Source organism: Corythoichthys intestinalis, chromosome 14 (assembly GCF_030265065.1).
Source record: "Corythoichthys intestinalis isolate RoL2023-P3 chromosome 14, ASM3026506v1, whole genome shotgun sequence".
In the NCBI taxonomy this organism is placed as follows: Eukaryota; Metazoa; Chordata; class Actinopteri; order Syngnathiformes; family Syngnathidae; genus Corythoichthys; species Corythoichthys intestinalis.
The window spans coordinates 25,202,195-25,227,946 of NC_080408.1; the positions used below are offsets into that span (position 1 = coordinate 25,202,195).

At 38.9% G+C, this 25,752-nt stretch overlaps 1 protein-coding gene across 8 annotated transcripts in view; it reads right to left on the reverse strand.

The window, feature by feature from the left end:
- Nucleotides 1-3,263: 3,263 nt before the first annotated feature.
- The window catches only part of rnf220a (ring finger protein 220a), a 234,002-nt gene continuing 211,513 nt past the window's right edge, over nt 3,264-25,752 (reverse strand). For 3 of the 8 annotated variants that reach the window (XM_057857259.1, XM_057857258.1, XM_057857257.1), the window contains exons 9-15: nt 17,248-17,440; nt 16,711-16,766; nt 16,486-16,600; nt 12,135-12,246; nt 10,043-10,237; nt 9,560-9,634; nt 3,264-5,172 (exon numbers count right to left, since the gene is read on the reverse strand). In XM_057857259.1, the coding sequence (XP_057713242.1) occupies nt 5,101-5,172; nt 9,560-9,634; nt 10,043-10,237; nt 12,135-12,246; nt 16,486-16,600; nt 16,711-16,766; nt 17,248-17,440 (818 nt within the window). In that variant the 3' untranslated portion in view covers nt 3,264-5,100. Of the gene's footprint in view, nt 5,173-9,559; nt 9,635-9,775; nt 9,987-10,042; nt 10,238-12,134; nt 12,247-16,485; nt 16,601-16,710; nt 16,767-17,247; nt 17,441-25,752 lie in introns of those variants that run through there. The other 5 variants (XM_057857264.1, XM_057857263.1, XM_057857262.1 and 2 more) reach the window with 3 other exon arrangements.

Below are 25,752 nucleotides of genomic sequence, written 5' to 3' on the forward strand. Positions count from 1 at the left end.
AGTAGACAGTGAGTAACTTTTTATCTGAAATATTCCTGACATGTCGAAAGTAAACAGAAGGGATATGAAGCAATAATGCAATAACGGCAGCAATTTTAACAACTTTAACGGTCAATTTACAACATTAAATGACTTCCAGACATACACACACACACACACATATACATATATATATATATAAACACATGTGGAATTATGTACTTGGCAAAAAAAAAAAAAAAAAAGGGAAAATAACAGAAAATACATTTATCTTACCTTAGCTTAGCTTCAAGAGGTACTTACCTGAAATGGTTTTCACTTTTCAAGTATGCCTTATCAGGGTTAATTAGTGGGATGTCTTGCTTTATCAATTTTATAATAGTGATTTAATTATGTTTGTCAATTTAAATAGTATGTTAACTGAAGTCAATTTATTTAATTTTTAATATTGCTTGAACCATGAACTATTACACTAGTTGGTTTCAGTGCCAATAAAACTATCTTGACGTTTCCTGTCGGACATTGCCCCCATGTGGAACATTTTAGTCCCTGCTAGTATTAAAAATATTATTATTCCTTATTCCGACGTTAAAAAGCAAATTGCCACCTGAAATTAACGTTTTAAGATTTTATTTTCAATATCAACATAACACTTGCATTGAATTTCATGAAATTTTAAAGGTAAAAAACGAGCAGTGTATATTTGCCATTCAATTAGCATTGAGACTGATTTAAAAATAATAATAAAGAAATATACACGTGGAGAGCGAGAACATGCTAACCCACACAGGAAGGCCGCTGTGCTCAACCAACGTGCCACTTCAACACTACACTAAAAAAAAAACTTTACTATTACAATTACCGTTGTTATTATTATTATTATTTAACACTACTGATTAAAAATGAAAACAACAACAACAAAAAAGAAGAAGAAAAAACAAATACAAATCCCTACTAGGAATTATTACTTGTTATGGTGTGTGGCATGGATGTAAAATTGCAAGCAAGCTGAAATAGTCCTGGATGTTTACCAACCACCATAAAACAACACGAAGAAGAAAATAAACTTTTTTTCCAATTGACAACACAGTAACTTTGGCATTTTACCACTTACAATACTCAAACTATAAGGACACATCAACAAAACAAAATTCCTACTGTAGTCTAACGGCTTTAATGTTATTTCATAAATTAACTCAATGGTTGCCATGCCATCCAATCCAGTTCCATCCAACACCTCAGCATTAACATCAACATTAGTTACATATTATTAAAATGAGTTAAGACTAAATTTAACTTCTTCTCCAACATGACATTATCATGTTGGTTTCATTCATTTTCATCAACGTGAAATCTTACAAGCTCAAGTTACTTTTATTCTATTAATTTGCCCTTGTTCTTTGTTTACACCAATGACAAACAAGGATTTATGTGGAATAAGCAAGAAAGTGCTTTGGTGTCATCCTGGCATCCTGCAATGTCATGAAGCTGAAACATTTTTTTCCCCATACTTTGATTTATTTCGTCTCAAACTAAAGTGTGCTGCTATCTAGTGGTCAACAGTCGAATTACATCAAAAAATAGACGATGCAACAACAAAATAGTTATCAAAATTTAAGAAAAATTAATAATTAAATAAAAGAGGATCCACATTTATTTTTACGGGGATTCTCAAACATGCGTATTTATGTCATCTCCCTACCTGCTGAAGCTTCTGCCCGCCCGCGACCAAACTTTGGATAAAGTGATCAAAGATGGATGGAAAACAATTAACTTCCACTATCATCGGTTTGTGCCAGCATACCTAATGAAGTGGCTTGGACTAGTTTACACAAAGCTGGCTGGCCTATTAGGTAATAAGGATATGTACTCAGACCTCCAAAATCGGCGTGGGGTGGATGCAACACTATATTTTAAAAAGTTTACAAAGCTAGAAATATAAACAACACAATACTAAAGAATACTGTACCAATCCGCCTCATTTGAAAATGTTTAACTTTTATTTGATTTTCATTTTGCAAAAGTTTAGTGTATTTCAGATTAGTTCACATATTGATCATTTTTAAGCAACGTGCAGTGCTTAATTTGTAAATCATAAGGTGCCGGAACGCAAAGTACATATGACAGCACAGGTATGACGAGACAGGCACAGGTCTCGGAACATACGCAGAAAATGGTGCTGAAAACAACACGCAAATGCCCACTTGACATGCTGTGGGACTTACAAAGCCTCAATTTCAGATAATATCCATGGTATAAATGTTATGACGACAATTTACAATCATTTAGGCTATACTCTGCACAGCACGGGCAATTGCCCACATAACCACAGGTGGGACTTACAGTACACGGTCAGCAATTAGTTTTTCAACAAGTGTGTTTGTATGAAAAAAAAAAAAAAAAAAAACATTACAATAAATAACACAAACCCATTCTTTTGCGAGTTTCACCCCCCCCCCCCCATCTTCTCTGGCCTCAAAATTCCCCTGCTCTTCATATTGTGCATGCCAAACCCGAATTTCACATAAGGGTACTGGCCTGTTGCTCTGGCTGTTGGTGGTCCACCTGGCTGACTGCTGGCACTGTAGCTGGCCCCCACTCCAGGTGGCACTGACCTGACCAGCTGCTGCCACGGTAGCAGCCTCCCGCTCCGGTTTGGCTGGCTGTCCGTGAACCTTGCTAGCTGCTACGTCGCTAGCCTCCTGCTTCACCCGGTCCTGCCCGTTAGCATGATCACTGCAGCTGCCCTCATCGCCTGTTGTTGCTTTTCTGACTCGTTTTGAACCATCTTCCTTCTTTTTGAAAAAAAAAAAGTAAATACAACTGTCTTTAGGGCATGTTGAAATACAGTTGATCCTGGCTGCTTGCTCCTCAGATGCCGCAATTTTGTATTTTTTTTTTTTTTGGTCACGGGCGTGATTTGTTGGTCCAGCTTTTCAGTGCGTCAACAAATCTCTGACTCTGTCAAATGACGCTAATTTTTATTTTATTTTATAAACAACATGCAATTCTTGGAATTTGTTCTGAAAATGAATTTATTCATATTTTTATTTTATAATTAAAAAAAAAACATTTTTATATTATTTTCTATACAAGAGAGGTGCTGGATCTGCCCAAATATGTCACAGAACACAGGAAGGCCAAAATCAAGAGGTGCCGGATATTGTTCTGGCAGGATCCGGCACAAATTAACCCCTGGTAATGTGTTAAGAGTGTCATATGAAGGCTACCTGACTCGGAGCTCACATTCATTAAGCAAGGAAAAAAGACAAGAATCAAATGTGTTATGTGAGATTTACAATCATTTAATTAATGTCAAACGTAGTTTACAAACGGGAAAGACAGGTACCATATCCAAGAATATACAAGACACAAAATAATTGTGACATAATTCTTCTTGTGCAATCATCATCTTTGGGGCAGGCTTGAATAAACTTGAAAGCCAAGAATACAGTTATCATATCCGGTTCACTCTGGTTTAGTGTTCCATAAGCTGTGACACCCCCCTCCCTAAAAAAAAAAATCAGTAGCAATAAACTCATCACAGGAATTTAGCTCTTGAAATGCAGCACTTGGCCAAAAATGTCTGAGGCAAAGGTGTTGACATGGTTGCACAGTGGATGGAACTGTCAGAAAAATGCCTTGAACCCTATTAAAATATGCACAATTTGAAAATATATCTTATGCATACGACCATCCTCTGTCTTTTGTTAACTGATGACCCAAGGCTTGTGAACAGGACCACTCGTGTTATTGAAGAATGTTTTATTTTCTTTTTTCAGCATTTTTAACAACAATACAGACACCACAGAATACATAGTTTTACAAACACAAAGCACGCCACCACCTTGGCTGCTGCTGCTTTATAGAGAGGCGGAGTTAAGTTGCAGGTTCTTGCTAGGTAGGCATGGGTCATTCTTCTTTTCCAGAGACTTCCCTAAATGAGCTAGAAAAGTCTGGGACCCCTAGCTTGTCTTTTTTGACCATTGCAGCAAAGCAGTATGAAAATAATGGAAAACGACTGTTGAAATTCTAACCCTAACCCTTAAAACTTTCCAATTCTGATATTTCCAAGTAAGAAGAGGCAGAGTATTTGGAGCAAAAAGCAGCAACTCAGTTCTATAGAACTGCGTGTTTGGTATAAGGTCTTGGGAATTAAGAATCTTTCCCATCCATAAAATCAAACAAAAGATAGTCACTGCTTCTTTTTTTTCCTTTTTCATTGTATTCAAGCGCTACACTCAATTAGGTATTCTGCAGAAATACACCTAAATCTGACCACCTAGTCTTGAGTTTTATTTTTTTCTGTACAATGAACATCTTCAAATGATAGTTTCTTAAATACAGAAGGCTTTTTTAACTCCAGCCATTTTTTCCCCCTAACTTCCTCTGACTATATGCATAACTTTAATATTGTACACCCCTGTTGTGTCTGCCAAGAAAATTGTCTGCGCTTGTGTAGTGTGTGTATTTTTCATATTCTAAGTTTGTAAACATACACAAACTAAATTACATGTGCTTGGACTGCATCTTCAATAGGTGGACTGATAGGAGTATCCCATCGTAACCAAAAATGGCATAGGAGGTTTTTGAGAACAAGGGCTGGAGCAGGAGTCCTCTTATTGAGTTTTCGTGCAGCTTGAAATAAGTGAAACCAACAACAAAAAAGCTTTCTGTCAAGTAATGAGTTTGAGTCTAGTAGGATGTTAAAAAAATGAGTCATGTCCCACAGGTGGCGTCTAGGAGGTCGGGTGGTTCGGAAGTTGCTAAATGTCGAGCTCCAGTTGAGCTTAAAGTTCACAGCAGGGCTACTGGCGGGTGAGTCACTTTGCAGGATATCAGCTGAATAAAAGTCAATCAGTAGATGACATCCAATATTTAATATACAAGCAGTCACAGAAGCAAGGGAATGTCCAGTTTCCCAATGTTAATGTGAGAAGGTAGAGCGGCAACAGACTGAGCGCTGCTCGTGCCGTTCATTTAGGCCAGCTCAACTCCCACAACTTTCTCTTTTAAAAGATTTGGCGCCGACAACCTGGTCCACAGAGTTGAGGGGCGGGAACGTAAAATAAGAACGGAAATGAAATCCATTGTGGTGGTTGATGCATGAAGGTGTGCTCTTTACAAGTAGACACGCCGCAGGTCCCCGGGTGAGGTGATAGTATTGCACTGAGGGCACAGCTTCTTGTTACCCTGTGGACAGTGGGAAAAACAGCCTTAAATGACAGTGTATTAGTTGTAATATAGTTACAATGCTGCCAAATTAACTGAGTGCTAAACAATGTTGATGAGCTGAAAAAAATGCTTTCACACAGCCTTAAAGGGGCTAGGTTCATACCACAGGTCTTAATGCACAATTCAGATTTTTTTTTATCATATCTGATTTTTGCGGCGTGCCCTTTCAGACTGCCTTTGCCCATTGCACCCGTTCAAATATTACGCATGCTCATTAATTTGCAGTCAAAGCATCAAAACAAATGAATACACATGCTGGCTCTACGTCATTCTAGCGTGATCATATTTTGAATTCCAGAAAAGCGGACACAAATTACATAAATATTCCCCGTTTAGTCTTATATTAAAAGTTTACTGTATATGGATTGATTGAACACATGCCCTGATCGTATGTGTGAGTGTGTCATGCACGCAAGCACTGTGCGTGCATGACACAAAACACATATGGTCAGTTTGCCCCGACTCTCGGCCATTTAAGCAATATAGAAATATTGCTTATTTGGTGCACAGAAAGAAAATAGAGCATTCTCAAGCTTAGCCCTTTTCCCCCTTTATTTTATTCATTTATTTACCGGTAGTTATTTTTTTAATGGCTGTGGTCAAGCCTGGCTTCTGCCTGAAAGCTGAGTTCAAGCTAGGCGCTAACACTAATACACGGCTCCATCGCTGCTGTAGCTCCCTGCCTCTCTCGTTCTTTGTTGACGTAATTGCTGCATGAATTCCGATTTGGGAGACTTGAGAGTTCAGACCGCAGCCATATTCTGGAAAAATGTGTTGAACACATTCGAAAGTGACCTAGATCGGATATGAAATAATCCACTTCTACGCAACTTGTCCCGTTCAGACCGTCAAGTGAATGCCTCACACGTGTCGGAAAAACACAAAATATCGGATTTGTTCAGTAAGACCTGCGGTAAGCCTGAACAATATATCGTTTAAACATCGGGATGGCGATGTGCGCATGCGCAATAGTCCCATCGCAAGGACGTGTGTTTTTTTTTTTTTTTTTTTTCAAATCCCACAAACTTTATGCGCTCGCACAGCCTCCCTCCCTCCCAGCTCTTTGTTCCTTAGTCGCTGTGGCATTCGTTTATTAAAGTTAACGATGTGGACAGATGGTTGTCTTTGATCTTTCCAGAGAAGCCGACTTCACATGCGCCTCATACGTCAATCGTCGTTTGTTAAATAGTTGCTGCGCAAGGAAGCACGCGCTGGATTGAATGTGTGTGTGTCGAGACGTTCAAGGCAGCTGGACGTGTTATGTCATGGCAATAAATTCTAGAAGTGATCTTGAGGACTTTGGAATTTCTACATGTCATTCCAGGAGTTACAGCCAAGTTAGGTAAACAGAAGCATTTAATAAAGCCAAGCATTTTTCTACTACAGCACTTTATTCCTTTTTTAAAATGATTCGGTGGGACAGTAATGTTTAAAACTGATCATAATTATTACATTTGAAGTGCTTAACAACCATTTATTAAAATATATAATAATATATAATATATATATATTTTTTTAAATCATAGTTTGGGGAAAAAGGTGAAAAACATGTCTTATATGTATCTATTTCCAATGCCAAATCTGAATAAATACAATGAACACACATTTTTTTTGGGGGGGGGGGCTACTTTGCAGTTTTTCCACTTATCGCGGCGGATTCAGGTCCCCACTAATCGCGAAAAATGAGGGATCACTGTACACTGTGGTCACGGTGAATCATCCAAAGTCTTTCCAAACACCTATTTAAGTCATCTAGTGAAAATCTCTTTTACAAAAAAAAATATATATATATATATTTATATACATGGTATATAATTTTTAAATATCGCAATATATTGCAAACCCCCCAAAAAATCGCAACAATAGCTTTTTCCAATATCGTTCAGGCCTAACCTGCGGTATGAACCTAGCCAAGGTGTCCGAGAAAGCAACAGTGACCCTTGGGTGTTAAACCTCACATTTAGCTCTTGGCTCTGATGCAAAGGCACTTTGCTTTTGATATTTTACCAGCTCCTAAAATGTACTCTGTACGCATGTTGTGCCATTTGCAATTAAAGCGCAAGAGATTATGTAAAAGCCATGCAAACTGGGTGGGCTCCTGTACCGTTCTCAACCATTATTTCACAACTAACAACACATGCACAGTGCATACGAATGCACAGAAATCCTTTTTTCTGGAACCAATAGTAACCCTTCAGTGTGATAATAACAAAATATACATGCTCAGTGGCAACTCCAGAGCTCTGATACAAGACAGCTGTGCCACTAATTTTGTATAAAAAAAAAAAGCTCAGTCATGATTGAAACAGTTACAAAGCTATAAATTGGAGAGAATACTTGGAATTGTGGCTGTTCTCCTGTACTAATTATAATGGCACTGCATCATACTGTGAGATATTACTTCTATTTTAGTGAATAGAACAACATTTCAATATATAAAAAAAAAACACTTCTATTGATGACTATGATATCAGGGATATCAGGGAAACCTGACTAAAATGACATTTGGGTTACATATACTTTAATGTCAGTAACTCAACTATAATGCACAAACTTTGAAAAGAATTGTTTATATGACATTACAAACTTCATCACCATTTTTGTTTACGTCACATAGTGGTGACGCAAAACGGTGTAGCGGTCCAGTTACCTGTAGCGATGAGCTCAACTGTTTAGCCTTTTTAGTTTGAGCCAATGCAAAACAAAAATATTGAACATTGTGCGGCTGACGGAACTTGAAAAGTGTTTCTCATAGACACCATCTCCCTACTGGGAAATTCATCCAAACGCAAACTGCTGCTCCTCCCTGATAGAGTCAAGAGAGACTAAAACTTCATTTTCTATATGACTGAGATGGATATGCTAATCACTTGTTCACTGTGCTGCCGAAGATATTTTATTGTCACTTTAAATGGCACAGTGAAATAACTCTGCTTGTCTCGACTCCAAAAACTTATTACTTGACCCGAAAATCTTGTGACTTGACCTGACTCGGCTTGACAAACTTGTGACTTGGCTTAACTCGACATAACCTCGTGACTCGACTCTATTCGACTTGCCCACAACAGGAAAGACTCGGGACTTGCTTGAGACTCGCACAAAATGACTTGATCAGTGGGACTTGTTCATTTGTCTGCTAGTCATGTGCTATTTTTTTTTTTAACAGTGATTTGATGCAAACCAACCAACAGACACGAATTCATTGTTGTACAGATTAGAGTTTTGTTCACAAGACTTGTCAACCCAAAATTGTTAGGTTTGTAGTCACAATAAACGATTCAAACAGAAAAAACTTGAATAGTCACATTAAAAAAAAAAAAACTGACAATTTTAAATGTTATGCCTCCCATAAAATTCTGCTGGCATAAAAATAACTCGAAAAAATTCTCAGACTCAAGTATTTAAAGTGTAATACAGGTAGTCCCCGGGTTACGACGTACCCGTCCTATGTGAGTCTCGTCCGCCATTTTAGCCCAGGTCGACTAACACGGACATTAACCGGGACACTTCCTAGTATCATGTCCTGGATTTAACTGGTACTCGGCATGTATGAAAGCAGCATGTTAACTCCAGGGTCACAGCGCGAAGTCTGATGACTTAAATATCATGGCAGGCAGATCGTCATTTCCACTTTTTTCGCAGTAAAACAAAAAGCGGTAAACCAACATAACAAAATTAAATTGCTACTGGATCTTGGAGCAGAGGAAGAGACAGTCCATTGTTCATTTTTTGGAAACGTGTTGTATATTTTGTTGCCGATGTTGTCCCAAAAATGACGTAATGTCCGGTTATGAAATCCCGTCCCCCGCCCTCGCTACACAGAGAGCGCCGAGGCACCAACACAGGAAAAGTCTAAAAATGTCCAACTCGGGTAATTCCCGGCACATCTCCCCATGTCTAAAAGCCATGACACGGGTAACACAGTCGTTTTTTTTTTTTTTTTTTAAGTCTTTAGTAACACCTCTCAGCATTGATGGTAAGTACAGTATTTTATTAATTTATTATATTTTATATTAATATACATATATTTGATTATTTATTTTATTAATATGACCTATAATACATAATTTTCGGATAGTTATTTTGAGATTTAGGGGATATTTAGGGGTACTTAAAGGGTCAATTTCGATTTTTGCGAAAATACAGGTTATGTCGCGGAACAGAACTCTTTCGTAACCTTGGGACAACCTGTACAAATACGAATGCCTAGTTGTGCATACGTCTTTTTGACAGCGACTTTACTCCATAGTTTGACATATGTGTTGGGAAGGGATAAAGTTTGATGGTTATTGTACCAAGTATTGACACGCTATGGACAACTTGTGTGAGTGCATGTTGTACGTACCAGAGTCCTGAGCCAGCATTCTTCACAGTGGACATGCCAGCACTGTATGGAGGTGAGTGGCATCGTGTAAGAGTCCTGCAGAGACAGAGACAAGAAGCGTTGACTCCACAGTTTAAGGACAGAAAGATGTCAGGCATCTTAATGAACAAATACAAAACAGCACTTTACGACAAAGACCAACCCTGACTAATTAGGTGCGTCACACCACTGACCATGACACAACAGAACCGGCAGCCAAAGAACCACTGAGCAAGGCAGCATGGAGCGGAGGTGTTTCTGCAGCGACCTTCAGGTCTTTTATGCACACAAACACAGACGATATCAGGCAGGCAACGAGAGGGACGAGGGGAAAGCAGGCTCAGGGAGGAAGAGATGAGGGAGACAGCCATGAATGAGTCCAATCTTATTGGTGCTTGTTTGTTTTCCTCTTAAAAAGGACGGAAAAATGAGGGAGGTGGTCAAGGGAGGGCGGGAGTGCCTTACCCTCCGTAGAGGCTGTGGAAGGAGCCTCTTTATGCTGCTGCCGTAGCCACCAATCACAAGGCCCCTGTACAGGTAGTACAAGCCAAGGGGGAGGGACTTAGGCTGCCTCTCTCTGACCTCACAGGCCAAAGGCCGGGGCCCTGGCCATGCCCCTAGTCTCTTGATTTCCACACCTGACTGGATAGCAGGCTTCCTCTGCGGAAGGGAGGGATGGAGGTGTTGGGGGAGGAAAGTGTGCGAAAGGTGGCAGCATAGAGGCGGCTTGTCGTGACTGCACTCGCATACACACATACAGTGCACTATTGACATAAAACACTGAAGTCTCAGACAAATGACAGCATACCAGTGAGCACCAGCCAGTTAGGACACAGCACTTAGAATATTTAAAAAGACTGTTATGTTTCATAGATTGCTGAGATTAGATACAAGATATGTTGCTAGAATTTAAATCTGTTTACAGAGCAGTGCATCAATCACTTCACTCCGAATTACAAGACTTGACTAGTTTTAATGAATTGTCTCCATCTGTGCTGCAGTGAAACAGGGGATACTGTTGTGTCTGGACTAAATGTACATTTTTCGTTTATGACCAATAATGTCACCAATGTTTCCTTTGGAACATAATGTTTTCCGTTTCATTTTCATTTAAATCACTGTCATCACTGAAATGTATTATACAGTATATAAATCCCTTTGATTCCAACTCCCTTTTTCCGTTTGCTGTAAATGTGACTACAAAAATGTTGAGAGAACCTTTCAGAACAGCTACATTTCATTTGGCGTTTTTCAGATGTTTTACATTTCGGCAGGTGTGTTGGATTCCTCTTTGCCATTAAAAACTAAGAACACGGCAAAGTGTAAGCATGTATGGTCACCTGTGCAATAGCATCCTTGGTGACAAGTTTTTGAAGCACCTTGGTCTCATTTTTAGATCACAAGAACCCATCATCTGAACAATGGTGTGAATAATTTTCATATTCACGGGTTTTATGTGTGCCAAAGTGTGAATGATCACAGACAATGAAAGATGAGAAGCACAGCAGAGCCATGTGTCCACAGGGCAGTGAGTGATCAATCACAATGCCCTAACCTCCGTATCACCTGGGGCACCCAGTGACCTTTAGGAAGTGCGAGCATCTGTAATTACCCGTGTACACACACACACACACACTAGCAAAGGATGAGGTCGCTGCACTGCCAACACGCATGAAGGATGACTGTATAGGTACTTAAACACAGATATAAGCACACAAAGTATAACAAAATATAGGACTGCGATGGAGGTGTATTCAGTTTTTTCAGCAGCCAAGAAAATCGGCAGTATTGACAAAATGCATATGATATTGCCATAGATGAGCAGGTCGCCTATATTATTGATCTGTGAGGCTAATCAATTCTGACAACGAACATGAGGCATCTTTTAACCTGACAGCGCAATTTTACCAACCTCTTTAAAATGGGAATCATCCAATTCTAGGAAAATATCGATGTATGCTTACCATAGTACTTGAGTGAGCATATACTGTAAAACTTGTACGGCTTGCTGCATGTGTGCTCCTTGATGAAAGACTCAAAAATTGTTTGCAGTTTTTGAAATGGTTTTATTACATAAATAATATATTGCTTGCAAAAGTAGTTAATGAGGTTTTTGAACATATGTATTTAGCACCACCATTATTTTCGTTATGATGATTATGTATGATCAAATTAGGGCGACATATTTCCAAGAACATAAAGTGCTTGTCCACAGAGAAACTGACTCACAATGCAAGGCCAAGCAGGTTTCCAAGTATCATGACACCACACAAAAAAAGATCACACCACTGCAGCCAAATAACCAGAAGCAATCACGACAAAATGAGACATATACACATCCAGTGTAAAACAAGTTGGACATTTTCACTGTATTGTTGCTAAATAATAAGAAATGTTCAATCATTGAAAAGAACCTTGGTGGAAATTTTAAATTGTGGTCGAAAATGGGGCTTGTTCATTTCATACATCCAATTTCGCGAGAAATGCATGATGCAACCTCAGACAAAAGGCAGTATGGCACCATTCATGAGCCATTTCATCCATATTTAATACTCACCATGCAGATAAGACACTTGTATCGGTCCCCTCTTAGTATTTGCCTCTCCAGCTCTCTTATTCGTGCCTTCAGAGCTTCCATGGTGGTCGCTGTCGATTCATCCTCTGTTACTCTGAGTAAGGGTAAGACAAGAGCAAAAGAATTAGTTTAAAGGACATTTCACATGTTTACTTGCTTAGTTTTGAAGTTCCAGTGGAGGCACCGATTGAAAAAGGCAACCCGCAACCAACACACCATATTTACTAGGGATGTCCTGTTTGCATATTTTTGCTCCCGAGTCAGAGTCACCATATTTTTAGAATGTGCTTATACCGAGTGCCAAGCCAATACCGAAAAAAAACAAACAAAAAAAAAAAGTTTTTTCTTTAAATTTGAACAAAAGTTCCACAAATTTTACAGTGCTGTACTGTTTACTTCCTCTTCCGCTTTTTCCGGAAGTGTACTGAGTATAAAACATACATATTTTTGTTACTTTTTGAAATACCATTTTATTTCTGGATTATTTTGTCACTTTTTACCCTTTAAAAATAAAAACACCAAAAAGTAAAAACCCGATCCTTTTCACCCGATTTCCGATCACATGATCGGCTCGGGGACATCCTTATTATATTGACAATTGGTAATTTACAAGTGGTAATATCAATAATACCTGACTGCGGCCAACAGCCGCTACAAACAATGCCCGGTTGCTACAAACTATGCCCACGTTGCTACAAACTAAGCGCACATAATGCTACGGTAGATATCACATGTATATAGAACTAAATGCGAAATGACAAGCCTCGGCGCTGGTAACCTAATCTAGTAACTGTAATCTAGTAACCTAATCTGTCTACTTTACCAATCTAGTTATCGCAAAACCCCTGTGTCTAGTTAAGTTTAGGTTAAAGAATTGGGCTAGGGCCTATTGTCCCAAAACCCCTTTGAACTTCACAAAGTACAGTAAACGAATTATTCGCGCCACCGTACCAACAACAGGCGTGGTTTGGAGGGACGTAGTTTGGATGAAGCGTGGTTTGTAGCGTCACTGCGGCTGCAGTCAGACCCTTGTCAGTAATATAGTAACAATGGAAGTAAGAACACAAACGATTTTTTCCCCTTGGATCAAAAGTAGACCACGCATTGACAAGATTAGAAGATATATTTTTCTACAAGCCTTGACTTTGCTTATTACAGGGATAGAGAGGAGATTGTAGCAGTGGGGAAAATCGTTGTACAATTTTCAGCGGGAATGAAGTTTATTCTGGTCCATAATATATAGTCCTTTCCGAACTGCTTCGAAATGTAATCCAAGGTTAGCATGAATCAGTTAGAAAATGTTCTTGTGTCCTAAAGATCAGAGACAGCACTCATCCAGGCCTCCATGATCAGCCTTATGCCTTTTCTTGTAAATATGTCCCGCAAAATAGCACTAAATCCTTCTGCTAGCCCCTCTCGTTATGGAGGATGTCATGGAGATGCGACTCTCGAATAGAACATTTCAATTTGTGGAGCCCTTTTAATCTGATTTTTTCTAATGACCTGATCCTGATATCCCCTAATATTGACCAGAGAATGATCAGTAGTCAATATTCATCGTGCAACCATGAATGCCAAGAGAGAAACCCAAAGAAGTCCAATTGAATGGAGAGAGAGGTATTGAAGGGATGGAAATGGCTTTCATCAATTGGAATTAGGGATGAATTGAAAAATCTGGAGAAACGACATTAAAATCCTCTGCTTTGTTCCAGCTGAAGCCCCAAATTTTGCAGAAATCACACCGGAAGCACTGGAGACAATTTATCTTTGACGGCAAAGGGCATCTAAGGTACTCTGTACATGTGTCTGTGTACGTGTGTCAGCGCATTTGAGAGCTCATTTATCTTGCAAGGGAATGAACTGGGGACCGAAGAAGCCCACGGGAGGCAACCAGATCATTACCCATCTGGGATCAGAAAAAAGGGAGCGATGGAATGGGGGGAGAGATCACGAAAGCTGCCCTGTGAAAAGCCACACACACATACGCCCTCGTACACACAAATACGTATCAATGTAACCAAAGGAGACAAATCTCATTTTCATTTAGAGATGGAGGGACATAGGAGCTCCAAAGAGACATGCATTTATAGAAACTGGTGAGGCAGGGAATGGTTGGAGCCATCCGCCTGACTTCTTGTTCCAATGCAATAATTCAGCACCTATTTAAACTCTTTTAAACTGATACTAAGATTAAGGCATGTTCTATTACAATCAGATACTTTAGCACATAGCTAGAATGTCATGAATCAATACGTCACCATATTTTTGCCCCTAAAAGATATCTAATTTGAAATATCAGTCTTCTGTATTAAATGAGAAGCTTGAGAGGGGCAATTCTTACTGCTTAATGACATTCAGCCTGCGTGTGTGCACTCATGCATGTTACACACGCACAGTGTTAAGCAGGAATGGTCTCACCCCGATGACAATTTAAAATTCTTGCATACACACATCCAGAACATTTCTACTTCCGATCAATACATTTGTCTGTTCTTTGGCTATCCCCTAGTCATACAAATATAGTCCACCTTTAGACTGAGTACCAAGTGCAGGCATGTCACCAGATGTTAGTCTTACTCTTGAGGGGGCCATATGAAATGCATGGGGAGACATAAGAAATATGATTCTGTTTCTATAATTTTAATAAGCCTATAGTATACTCCATTCACACAGCAAATAATAATGACATAATTAATCATCATATCCAAGGCAGTTTTGCTATTCCCGCCATAGCCATTTGAAGGGTGGGTGACAAGTGTGACAAAGTGAATCCTTTAAATGAAGCATTTATCACATATTTTGGCTAACTCATCGGCTGGGCATTAAGTCGCCAGACTTGAGAACCCAATTAATGTTTCTTTTAAATTATGTTAGAGGACAAGGAAAAATCTAGTAAAGTAACAAGGACAATGATGCAAACAAAAGTCCCACTGATAAACACTCAAAGGTTATGTATGTGTGTGTGCTTCTTTGCTAAATTCAACATGATATGCCAGACATGCAGAGTCAAATAATCAGCCAACTTGGTCTCTGCTCGTTTGCCTGCAAACACCTATCTCACTCTTGCAATGAGCTGACCTCTATTATCCATGCAGGGAACAAGGTTTTTGCATGTGTGTGTATTGGTGTGATACTGTTTGCTTGTGGAGGAATATGGATGAGAGGATGGAAACGAGTAAATTACAGAACATTGGCTTTAAACATTCTAACAGATAGGGTGATATCACTGGCTGTTTTGCTTCCGTGGATTTTTTGTGCATGTGATTGAGAAACAGTTTAATAAAAACCTACATATATACAGTATTTTCCCCCTTTGCCTTCATAATCTCAACTGGACTACTAAAATATGGTAGAAATCTTATAAAATATAATTGCAGTTGAAACAGTGCTGTTTTTGTCAACGATGACAATAACAAAAATATTTCATCAACGAAGAATTTTTTTCATGACGATGACGTCACGATGATGCACCGAGAACGTGTCTTGGGAGACTAAAACAAGAGATTGATGCCATTTGTCATCTGACGACACGAGAACGATATGAAAATTCGCCAAAGTTTCCGTCATAAATTCACAATGTGTGATATTTTCTTATTATATGTGTAGTTAGCACACATTTAGCAGTGATTGGTTGTGTCACTCATGTGACGTTCTGTGACCTCCCCCGACACCCTGCACAACGCACACGCTTATTCCTCAGCCGGTTGCCCTTTCCAGGCTCTTTTTGTGAAACATATATGTGAGGTGCTGCTTGGTAAGTTTTGCTTTCTTATCTTGGCTAGATATGCCATGTTGATTTAGCCTCTGAAGATCTGTGCTGAGTGATCATCACACACTAAACAAACTTTTGGCGTTAGCATAGCGTTCGCGTTAGTATTAGCATTTAGGTCGGTGACTAAACATTTTACATAGAGTTTGTGATGTCCAGGTGAGTTTAATTAATTGCAAATAATGTGCCATTTCCCTGCTGAGTGTGTATTATCATCATTGAAATGGTGATATCCTTGTAGACTCTACAGTTATGTGCTCGTCTTTCATTTTCATTCTAAATTGTTTATGTATTTATTCATGGACTAAAACTTTGGAAGTTTGTAGACAAAAACATTTTTAGACGACCAAAATATGACAAAGACTAGTAAGTATTTTCGTCCAGAAGACTAAGACAAAGACGAAAATTAAAATGGTTGCCAGAAACAACACTGGGTTGAAAAATGGGTTGATTGGTCAAGTTGGTTGTCTATAAAATGCCAAATAACAACATTCACGTCAGCGAGAGCTGTGCAAGCTGTGTCCCACTAAACGAAACTTGGTAAGGAATACAAAAAAAACGTACTTTTCAATTTCACTGTTTTTACAGGTGCGTGGGACGCAGGAGGAGGAAGGCGTGCAGGATGAAGGAGTGCTTGGGTCCATCTTGCAGCTCTCACCATTGCTCGTTGAAGGCATCTCTGTCGATAAAAAGCAAGACATTGATGGTGATGATGTTTTGAACAATCAAACTAGCAATGTCAAAAGGCTGTTCTTCTACAACAGGGCAATTTCTTATATGTCTTCTTACCATCACTCGCCCATTTGGAGAACTCAGGCGTTATTCTGTTCGAGGGCATTCCTCCGCTGCCACAAAGAAAAGTACTTTTTAAAAATTTTGATTTAATAGAAAATGCAAACAAGCACCATGGACCTTTAACAATGATTTATTGTATGTCAATGTTACTTATTGAATATATCCAATAACCCACAACTGACTATGGCATTTGTTGAATTGCTAGATGAGAAAAGGAAAAAAAATGGAAATACTGCCGTGTGTCTGTCTTATCGTAGAATAACATGAATTGCCTGACCTATTCATCCATAATAGTTGTCTCACCAAATCGTGAGATAATTGTTATCATGACGCTTGTACCACAAATGATATCATAAGGTACACAAAGGTCCCCACCACTAGTTATGGACATGCTAACTTTTTAAAACTAGGGACATTTTGATGCTTGATTGTTTTGTTGATACAAAATTAAGAGATAAGTCAGCATCACAGCATACTGCGCAACATACTTTGATCAACTTTCAACTTTGTGTTTGGCGTGTGGATACATACTTGAGCACCGCTCCCCGTAGTGCCTCCCGTTCTCTGGCTTCTCCTTGGTCCTCTCCAGCTCCAGAGCATGGGATTATGTCAGCTTCAGTGTATTGGGCTTTACCATACTCCAACGTATCGTCTCCATCTACATCGAGGTCGACGTCGCTGTCTGCCCCACTCTCTTTGATACTACATGTAGCAAAACCAGTGGCTTTTGGAGGAGAAAAAAAAAAGAAATAGTGGGGGGAAATGATTAAAAAAGGTAACTCCAGCAAATTTAAATACCAGTTAATTTGGTCATGCTAATTTTCAATAACTAAAAGAATAGCAAGTTCTTTTAAGTTGGCTATCAATCTTCATTCACTATAGTGACTGAATATTGGGGACAATCTTGAAAAATAATAAGAAATAATGTGTTTATAAAAAGAAATAATGCATATTTACAACTTCTGAATTACATTCAAGAAATAAATAATAAAGTAAGTTTAGATGAATTAAACAATGTTGTTCACAGCCAACTGGAGAGTCTAGAGGCTATTAGAGAAACTGCTAGCTGATTGTTGGTGATCGGATCAGTGAGACCTTAGCGATTCCTGGTAAGAAACAGGCTGGTACATTGTGTGTGCATCTTTGGGAAGGGACATCTAGAAACACTCATGAACGACAACCCCTCACAGCTGCATTGTGACCATTGTGTATGTGCCCGTCACTTTGAGATGTCCCGAGTGCTTCAGAACGTCTGTGCCTTTCTCACTTAAACCTGGTCTCCACGACTCCTTCAAGGTATGTGTCTATCTGCTTTACCAAGGTAGGGGTGTGTGTACTTGAGTCGAAGAGTATGAATGACACTACTATGCTGCCAATCCCCACACTTGAAACTGTGTGTATGCGTGTGTAGACTTAAAATGTAACCTGTGACAGGTTAGACAGCCATCTTATTTAAACCTGTCCAGATTTTTACAAGCTCTCAGCTGCAACAGTGTGGGCTGTATGTGAAGGAGATGACTGTGTAAGACCATGGACAGACCTGACAGTGTTGACAGTCTTATTTAACCTGCACTCCCAGTGCACAAGTCTCATTGTTAAACCAGATATTTTTTTCAAACAAACTACTAGGCCTTGTCTGACGGACCTTCAGCCTTTTGTATCTCTTTACTGACTACTAAATTAAGCAGAGTAATATTCCAAATCCTAACCCGAAAAAACACAACACAAAGAATCACGCATGGATGGCAATAGGCATTCTTTAAATGTGTGAAACATCATTATATAAAATAAAATAAAATTGATTTATACACCCCTTAACAAAAACCTGATCGGTCCTAAAAGTGCTTTACAACAAAGCAAAATATAGACTCGATTATTGAACGACGATCACGGTATTGACGAGGATCAACTTTTTGTCTAGCTACGATCTCGATCATAAACTTGCTTAGTCCTGGAACTAATTACTTTTAAGAGTGTTTTGTGGCAATGTTTAGTTCATCTGTCAATAGTGATGTTTGATCATTCAAAATCATTCACCTGTCGCCAAGCAGGTAAACCTCGAGATGAACTACAGCGCAAAATATCCTCTTCGGAACATTTTATACATGTGACACTACAACACAAGGCGACTGGCCAACTGCTCGTAACAAAATAAGTTTGAAGGAACAGCTGTCAACATTGTACATTACCTTCTTAGTTAAGATACTGATATAATAGCATTTTACTGCATGTACACCTATTCAATACGAACACAAATCTTGCCAGGCCAAATATGCAATTTCATAGTCAGTGCATATTCACTGAGGAGTGTCTGCCTCTTTTGCTCTATATGTGCGTCTTTGCTATGCTTCTACAGTGTGTCCCTCTAAACCATGTTGGCAGGGCAATCTAATCCAGCAGGTTAAGGTCAGCCCCAGTCTAACAGCCTTTCACTTACATTATACACCATCACCCTGATCTGTGACCCCCTTTAATTTATCTCATCCTTAGTTCATTGTAACTGATTTGAATTCATTTTTTGAATTGTGATTTCTCCTCGATCTCCGTTGCTATCGAATTCTTCATGACGTAAAATTATGAAGGTAGGTTTGTGCCTTTATAATTCAATCAAAAAAACTGTTGCTTCTATCAAAATATATATTTAAAAAAAAATAAGTATAACTCAGTTTAACCCCCTGCCAGAATCCCTTTTCAATCAAAGAAAAAGAATCCAACGCAAAAAATATAATTGAGACTCAACAAAATGCATTTGAACACAATTTTTCTTTGATTGAAAATGTTTTCTCTGATAGAAGGTGTATTCTTTGTTTTAAGCAACGTTTTTGAATGGAAAAAAATTGTGTTTTGTGTTTGGGCCACATCCTGGGTAAGCTATTAGTGTCTATATAATTTAGGGCTCCAGCTATCGAATATTTTAGTAATCGAGTAATCAACTGAAAATTCTATCGATTAATCGAGTAATCGGATAAAACAAATATATTTTTTGGTGAAGAGCAATTATAAATATACATGAGAAAACAAGACATTTCATCTAATCTTGAACCATTTTCAGTCAGTGTCTTTATTTTCAATGTATATTGTTGAAAACAGCCAGCAACTGCATCTCAGATGTAATTAGAATGAAAAAAAAAAAAGACTAATTCACTGCTTTCACTCAAAATTTTTTTTTGATCTTATTCAAAAAAAATTATATATATCTTACCTAAAAATGCCGTTACGCTTGATAACACACATCACTTAAAAGTTAGGATTTTTTTCCCCACGTGTTTCAATTGAATTTCTATTTGTGTCAAGCCATTTTTAAGTTCTAGTTAAGTTTTAAGTTAGTCTAAACTGTAAGTCCTGATAGGATTTTGAGTTTTTGCAGTGTTCAAAACAAATGTATGATACAGGCTGTATTGGAGCACATTAGGGACCAGTGCTACTTGGTGTTTTATCCAGCAATGACTACTGAGATAAAATTGATAGTTAGCATTATTAAGTTTTTATTTTACACCCTCATCACTCCACAATGCTATGTTATGTTAAAGCCTGTGTGTAAGAGACGTTAGCCACACATCAACAGTGGTCATAATAGAAACCTAGCCCTCCGCAGGGCTAACGTTACGTGAGCTAGTAGACTAACGTTAATCTTATTTATTAGCGCTTAGTGCTCTTTATTAGCGCTTAGCGCTCTACTGCTTTAAGATGGCGGCTGTTTACTAACGCTGCCCAGAGGCAGCAGAGTCTGTCATTTCGCATCTAGTTCAACATACATGTGATCTCTATGAGACGCATCAGACGCTACCTGCTACCAACGTAGCATCGTGCGGGCTAGTATTTAGCAACGTCGGCATCGTTTGTAGCGGCTGTCGGCTGCAGTAAGTTTTTTTTTTTTTTCCTTCTTCCGTGACATCAGCGGTTGTCCCGCATTAAAAGTAGTCCGAGCAAAACATGATGCTTAGAACTGTCAAAATAAACAATTACTCGAGGTGAATAAAATTACTCGGATCAGTTTTTAAACTCGAGTTGCTCGAGTATTCGTTTCAGCTCTAATATAATTCAATCAAAAAAATAAGTTGCTTCAAACAAACAAACAAAAAACTTGCTTAGTCATAAAAAAAAGGTCTTGTGCACAGACTCTCCCCACCAAAACTGTTGTAAAGTGTTTCAATGAGGAATGGGCCATTTGTTTCTACATCCGACGAAATGCTCGAAATACGACGATTTATGACAACGCCACAGTTTATTTTCCCGCAACACGGACGCATGGCGGATTTTATTGTGGGAGAAATCAACATGGGTTCCTACAATGTTAGTGCAGGTGGCGAAAAAAGGAAAAAGGTAAGGCTTACCATTGAAATGAAGAAGGAAATGATAGAAAAATATGAGCGTGGTGTGCGTGTTCACTAGTCCGCAGTGGCAAAGGAGGAGCTGAGCCAAAAGGCAAAGCTCTTTATTTACCAGTCGATCTACGTTCCTATCCTCACTTATGGTCACAAGCTGTGGGTTGTGACCGAAAGAACAAGATCCCGGATACAAGCGGCCGAAATGTGCTTCCTCCGCAGGGTGTCCGGGCTCTCCCTTAGAGATAGGGTGAGAAGCTCAGTCATCCAGGAAGGAGTCGGCGTCGAGCCGCTACTCCTCTGTGTTGAGAGGAGCCAGCTGAGGTGGCTCGGGCATCTGGTTCGGAGGCCTCCTGGAAACCTCCCTGGAGAGGTGTTCCGGGCATGACCCAACCCCGGAGCAAGCGGAAGATGATGTATGTATGTGCGTGTCCGGGAACTGGCTTGACAATACGGCCGTAGACTGTCTAGGATCTCGGCAGTCCTCCTCCGTTCGCCAGTCTTTATAAGTTAAGGTGACAAATATTACTATTGTATCATCACCAAAGAAATCGCCAGGTTCGTCAGGTTTGTAATCATTTATTTCAGAACTTGTGCAACACAACATGCCTACTGTTTGCCGCAGCTGAACAACAACAGAACATGAAAAGCGAAAGTAAAAAGTCCTCGCACTCTGACACGTCAGCAACACGGTGCGTTCAGGTACACCATGCAAAAATACATCTGCCACATTAAGCCCGATTTGTTACATTATTACAGTTATTATTATCATCATTATTACTATGGTTGTTCCGATCATGTTTTTTTGCTCCCGATCCGATCGTTTTAGTTTGAGTATCTGCCGATCCCAATATTTCTCAATCCAATTGCTTTTTTTTGCTCCCGATTCAATTCCAATCATTCCCGATAATTTTTCCCGATCATATACATTTTGACAATGCATTAAGAAAAAAAATGAATAAAACTGTAATATAAAAGTACTGTATTTGTTTATTATGACAATAAATAATCAATATGGCATTTACAATTACTAACATTCCTTCTGTGAGAGGGATCCACAGATAGGAAGACTTGTGACTTTGTATATTGTGGCTAAATATTGCCATCTAGTTTATTTGTTGAGCTTTCAGTAAATGATACTGGAGCCTTGCCCAAATGCATGATGGGAAGTGGAACCATGACTGTGCGTAGTGCTACCAATTGATATATCTTCTCTGCGTTGGGGAATAACATAAGATGTTAAGAAAAAGATCAATTGCTACCTTGCTTCCCCACATTGCTTCCCATGATCTTTGTAATCATAGTGAGAGGGATTGTAAGGCTGTAGCTAATTAAAAAAGGCTTCAAAGGTTGCCAAACTTCACTCCACTCAATTTATGCTGCCTTTTATCTCTCTATATAGGTAAAACAGTGCCATTACAGATTGAGCGCGACAATGCGTGAGTGGGTCGTGCAGCGCATGCAGTAATTGCGTTAAATATTTTAATGTGATATTTTTAAAAAATTAACACCGTTATCGTGATAAATTTGATAACCCTACCTTAAGCCTAAACTAAAGACTCCGGATGAGTGTAACATATTATGTCTGTAACGTTAAATACAATTAGAAAATGATTTAATTAAAAAAAATATATATATATTAAAAAAAAAAAGGCATGGCCGATATTTTTTTGCCGATTCCGATACTTTGAAAATGACGTGATCGGACCCTATTATTGTATTATTATTCCGATTTTTATTCATGACTAATTTGTTTTGCTCTGTGTAATTGCTATTTGCAATAGTACCAGCAGTATTTTTTAAGGATTTAGTGTAAATGTTCGGGCTGTGGAACGAATTAATGTAATTATAATGTATTCTTATGGGGAAATCCTGCTCGACATACGACCATTTCGACTTACAAACAAGATCCTGGAACTAATTAACTTAGTATGAAGAGGTACCACTGTATACTTGAGCCTTAACATAAGGAAGCAGGTGCAGCAACAAAGTATCGAGACAGCTGTAGATATTACAAACAACCCTAATAATCCGTATTCACATTGTCTTTATTTGGTCTTGCACGTAGAATTTGAAATGTTTATTCAATTATGGAATGAAGTAGCCCAAAAAAATATGGAAAAAGTAAAAAGCTGCGAATTCTTTCAGGATGTACTGCATCTACAAACCTTGGTGAATGAAGATGGATTAAATAAATTGCTAAACTGAACGAACATGCCCAATATGTCCAACCTGCAACACCATGTTACCATGGCAATTATCAGGACCCCCTCTGTTAGGCAGTCTGAGATGCAGAGTCAAAGGTCATCACACCATCTTTTTGGCCTTTTCAGGTCAGAAGGAGGCACAGAAGACGAGTCCAGGCACAAAGATATGAAACAGTCATCTTTGAAGTCAATTTACAAAGAAGAGATTTCTCCACATTCTGAATCCATCTTAGACCTCTCAATCGGAAATAATCCCCTTCTTCTCTTCTGTCTCTCAGGACGGGCTGATATCAAATTTAAGGATTTGTCCGTCTCAGTCCCTCTTTTTCTGACACACTTCAATGATATTTGTTGTTTGACAGCTTAAAAAATGAGGAAAAACAAGCCGAAATAAATAGTCCTATGTCAGACTGGAAGAACTTGAAGGTCCTGACCTCAACCCCATTAAACATCTCTTGGATTAACAACAGGAGACTTTGAAAACCTGGCACTCTTGTTTAAAATCAGAACTTGAGGTAAATGCATTGTGCAATTGGCCAGTCACAATTTACAGGCTGCTCTGGCTATATCTATACTATACTTTAGAGATGAGGCATATTTTTTTAAATATATCAAATAAAAGGAATTTAATCAGAGTTCTGTTCTAATTACAAAACACAGATTTGGAGGTCCTATAAAAAACAAGGTTGTTGGACATGATGTTGATCATTGCCATGTAATTTTTTTGCAACATGGAGCAGTTTTCCAATGAATGGTATTTTTGCTAACATGCTAATCGAAAATCATAGACATGACTGCTTCTTTTGTTTTAGTAAATAATGAAGATATTACAATCATAGTGTAACCAACAATAAAATACATCTAAAATATGAGTGCATGAGAAAGAATGTTTGTGTGGGACGTAAAAAGATCCCTTTATGCAAGAAATGAACAAGTGATAAGAACAGGCCATTATACAGATAGTTGACCATCCACATCACACTCTCGCCATATGATAATGGACGTCCATTATTATAATGGCGTCGTGCTCCGAGTCAGCCCACTCCTGGCTGACACGGACAGAAGATAATCAGTGTTGCCCCGACAACAGTGGCTACGAAGTCTTTTGCGCAATCCAAGACTGGCGACACCCTTGGACAGAGCCCCGACAGCTCCTCCGATCTGCCTCCCCGCCTCCCGGCACCTTCCAAAAGACTGAATCGTCACTTCTCAGGATGCCGAGAGGCGTGCTACTAAAATAGGACCCTGCGCCCAGTTTTCCCACCTCTGTTTGCCGGACAGTATTTTGACAGTAGTATTTCCTTGATGTTATTTTTGACTGTTCTCGACTTGGATTAAATGGTCTCCTTTTTGGAAAGTCATTATTACAGCTTTTCTCAGATTACCAAAATTAGTGCTCTTGGAGTCAGATAGTGCTTATTAAAAACAGGAACGCGCGGCATTTGGCTAGGAGGTCGAATGCCAACAACAAATATACAAGACCAGCATTGAAAGAATAATTATGGCTTATTGAAGTCCATTTTAAAATATATGTGGCCTATACAGTGGTACCCCGACATAAGATCATGTCGACATACAATCTTTTCAACATCTGACGTAAAATTTGACTCGCCATTTGTTTCTACATCCGTCGACATGTTCGAAATATGATGATTTTTGACAGCGCCGCAGTTTCGTTTTGCCGGAGGACGGACGCATGGTTTATTTTCTTTTCCTAGTGTCCGCTGCTGTTGACGCCAGGCTCAAAACAGGAAGTAAAATAGAACCGCGCTCTCTTTCTCACCGTCATGTAAGCCCTGCGGTGCGTTCAGGTACAACAAAAAAGTCCGCCACATTAGAATCCGATTCGTTACATTATTACAGGTATTATTATTACTATTATTATATTATTGTTATTCAGACTTTTATTTATAATTTATTTGCTTTGCTCTATGTAATTGCTATTTGCAATAGTAACAGCAGCATTTATTAAGGATTTAGTGTAGGTTTTTGGGCTGTGGAATGAATTAATGGAATTAAAATGTATTCTTATGGGAAAATCCTGCTCGACATACGACCATTTCGACTTACAAACAAGATCCTGGAACGAATTAACTTCGTATTTAGAGGTACCACTGTATTGTAAAAGCATCCAATCTCAGTGGATAAATGTACTTTTTTATATTTCCTTGGTGCCTTTGAAACACTCAACACGATAAAATGGACGAGCAAATACACAAGAGGCCAGATTTAACTGATAATGTTGATCTGGGTTGTCAATGGAACAATCTATACGACTAGTGCACAGCTACACGATATTCCCTCTAACCCACAGGTAGCGCTGTGAGTCGGCAGTTTAAGATTATTGCAATTACCCATTTAATGGACAATATTTATTTCAATAAATTGGATTCAAAACATTCATTCATTCATTCATTTTCCATGCCGCTTATTCCTCACGAGGGTCGCGGAGGTGCTGGAGCCTATCCCAGCTAACTTCGGGCAGTAGAAAAAATAAATTAATT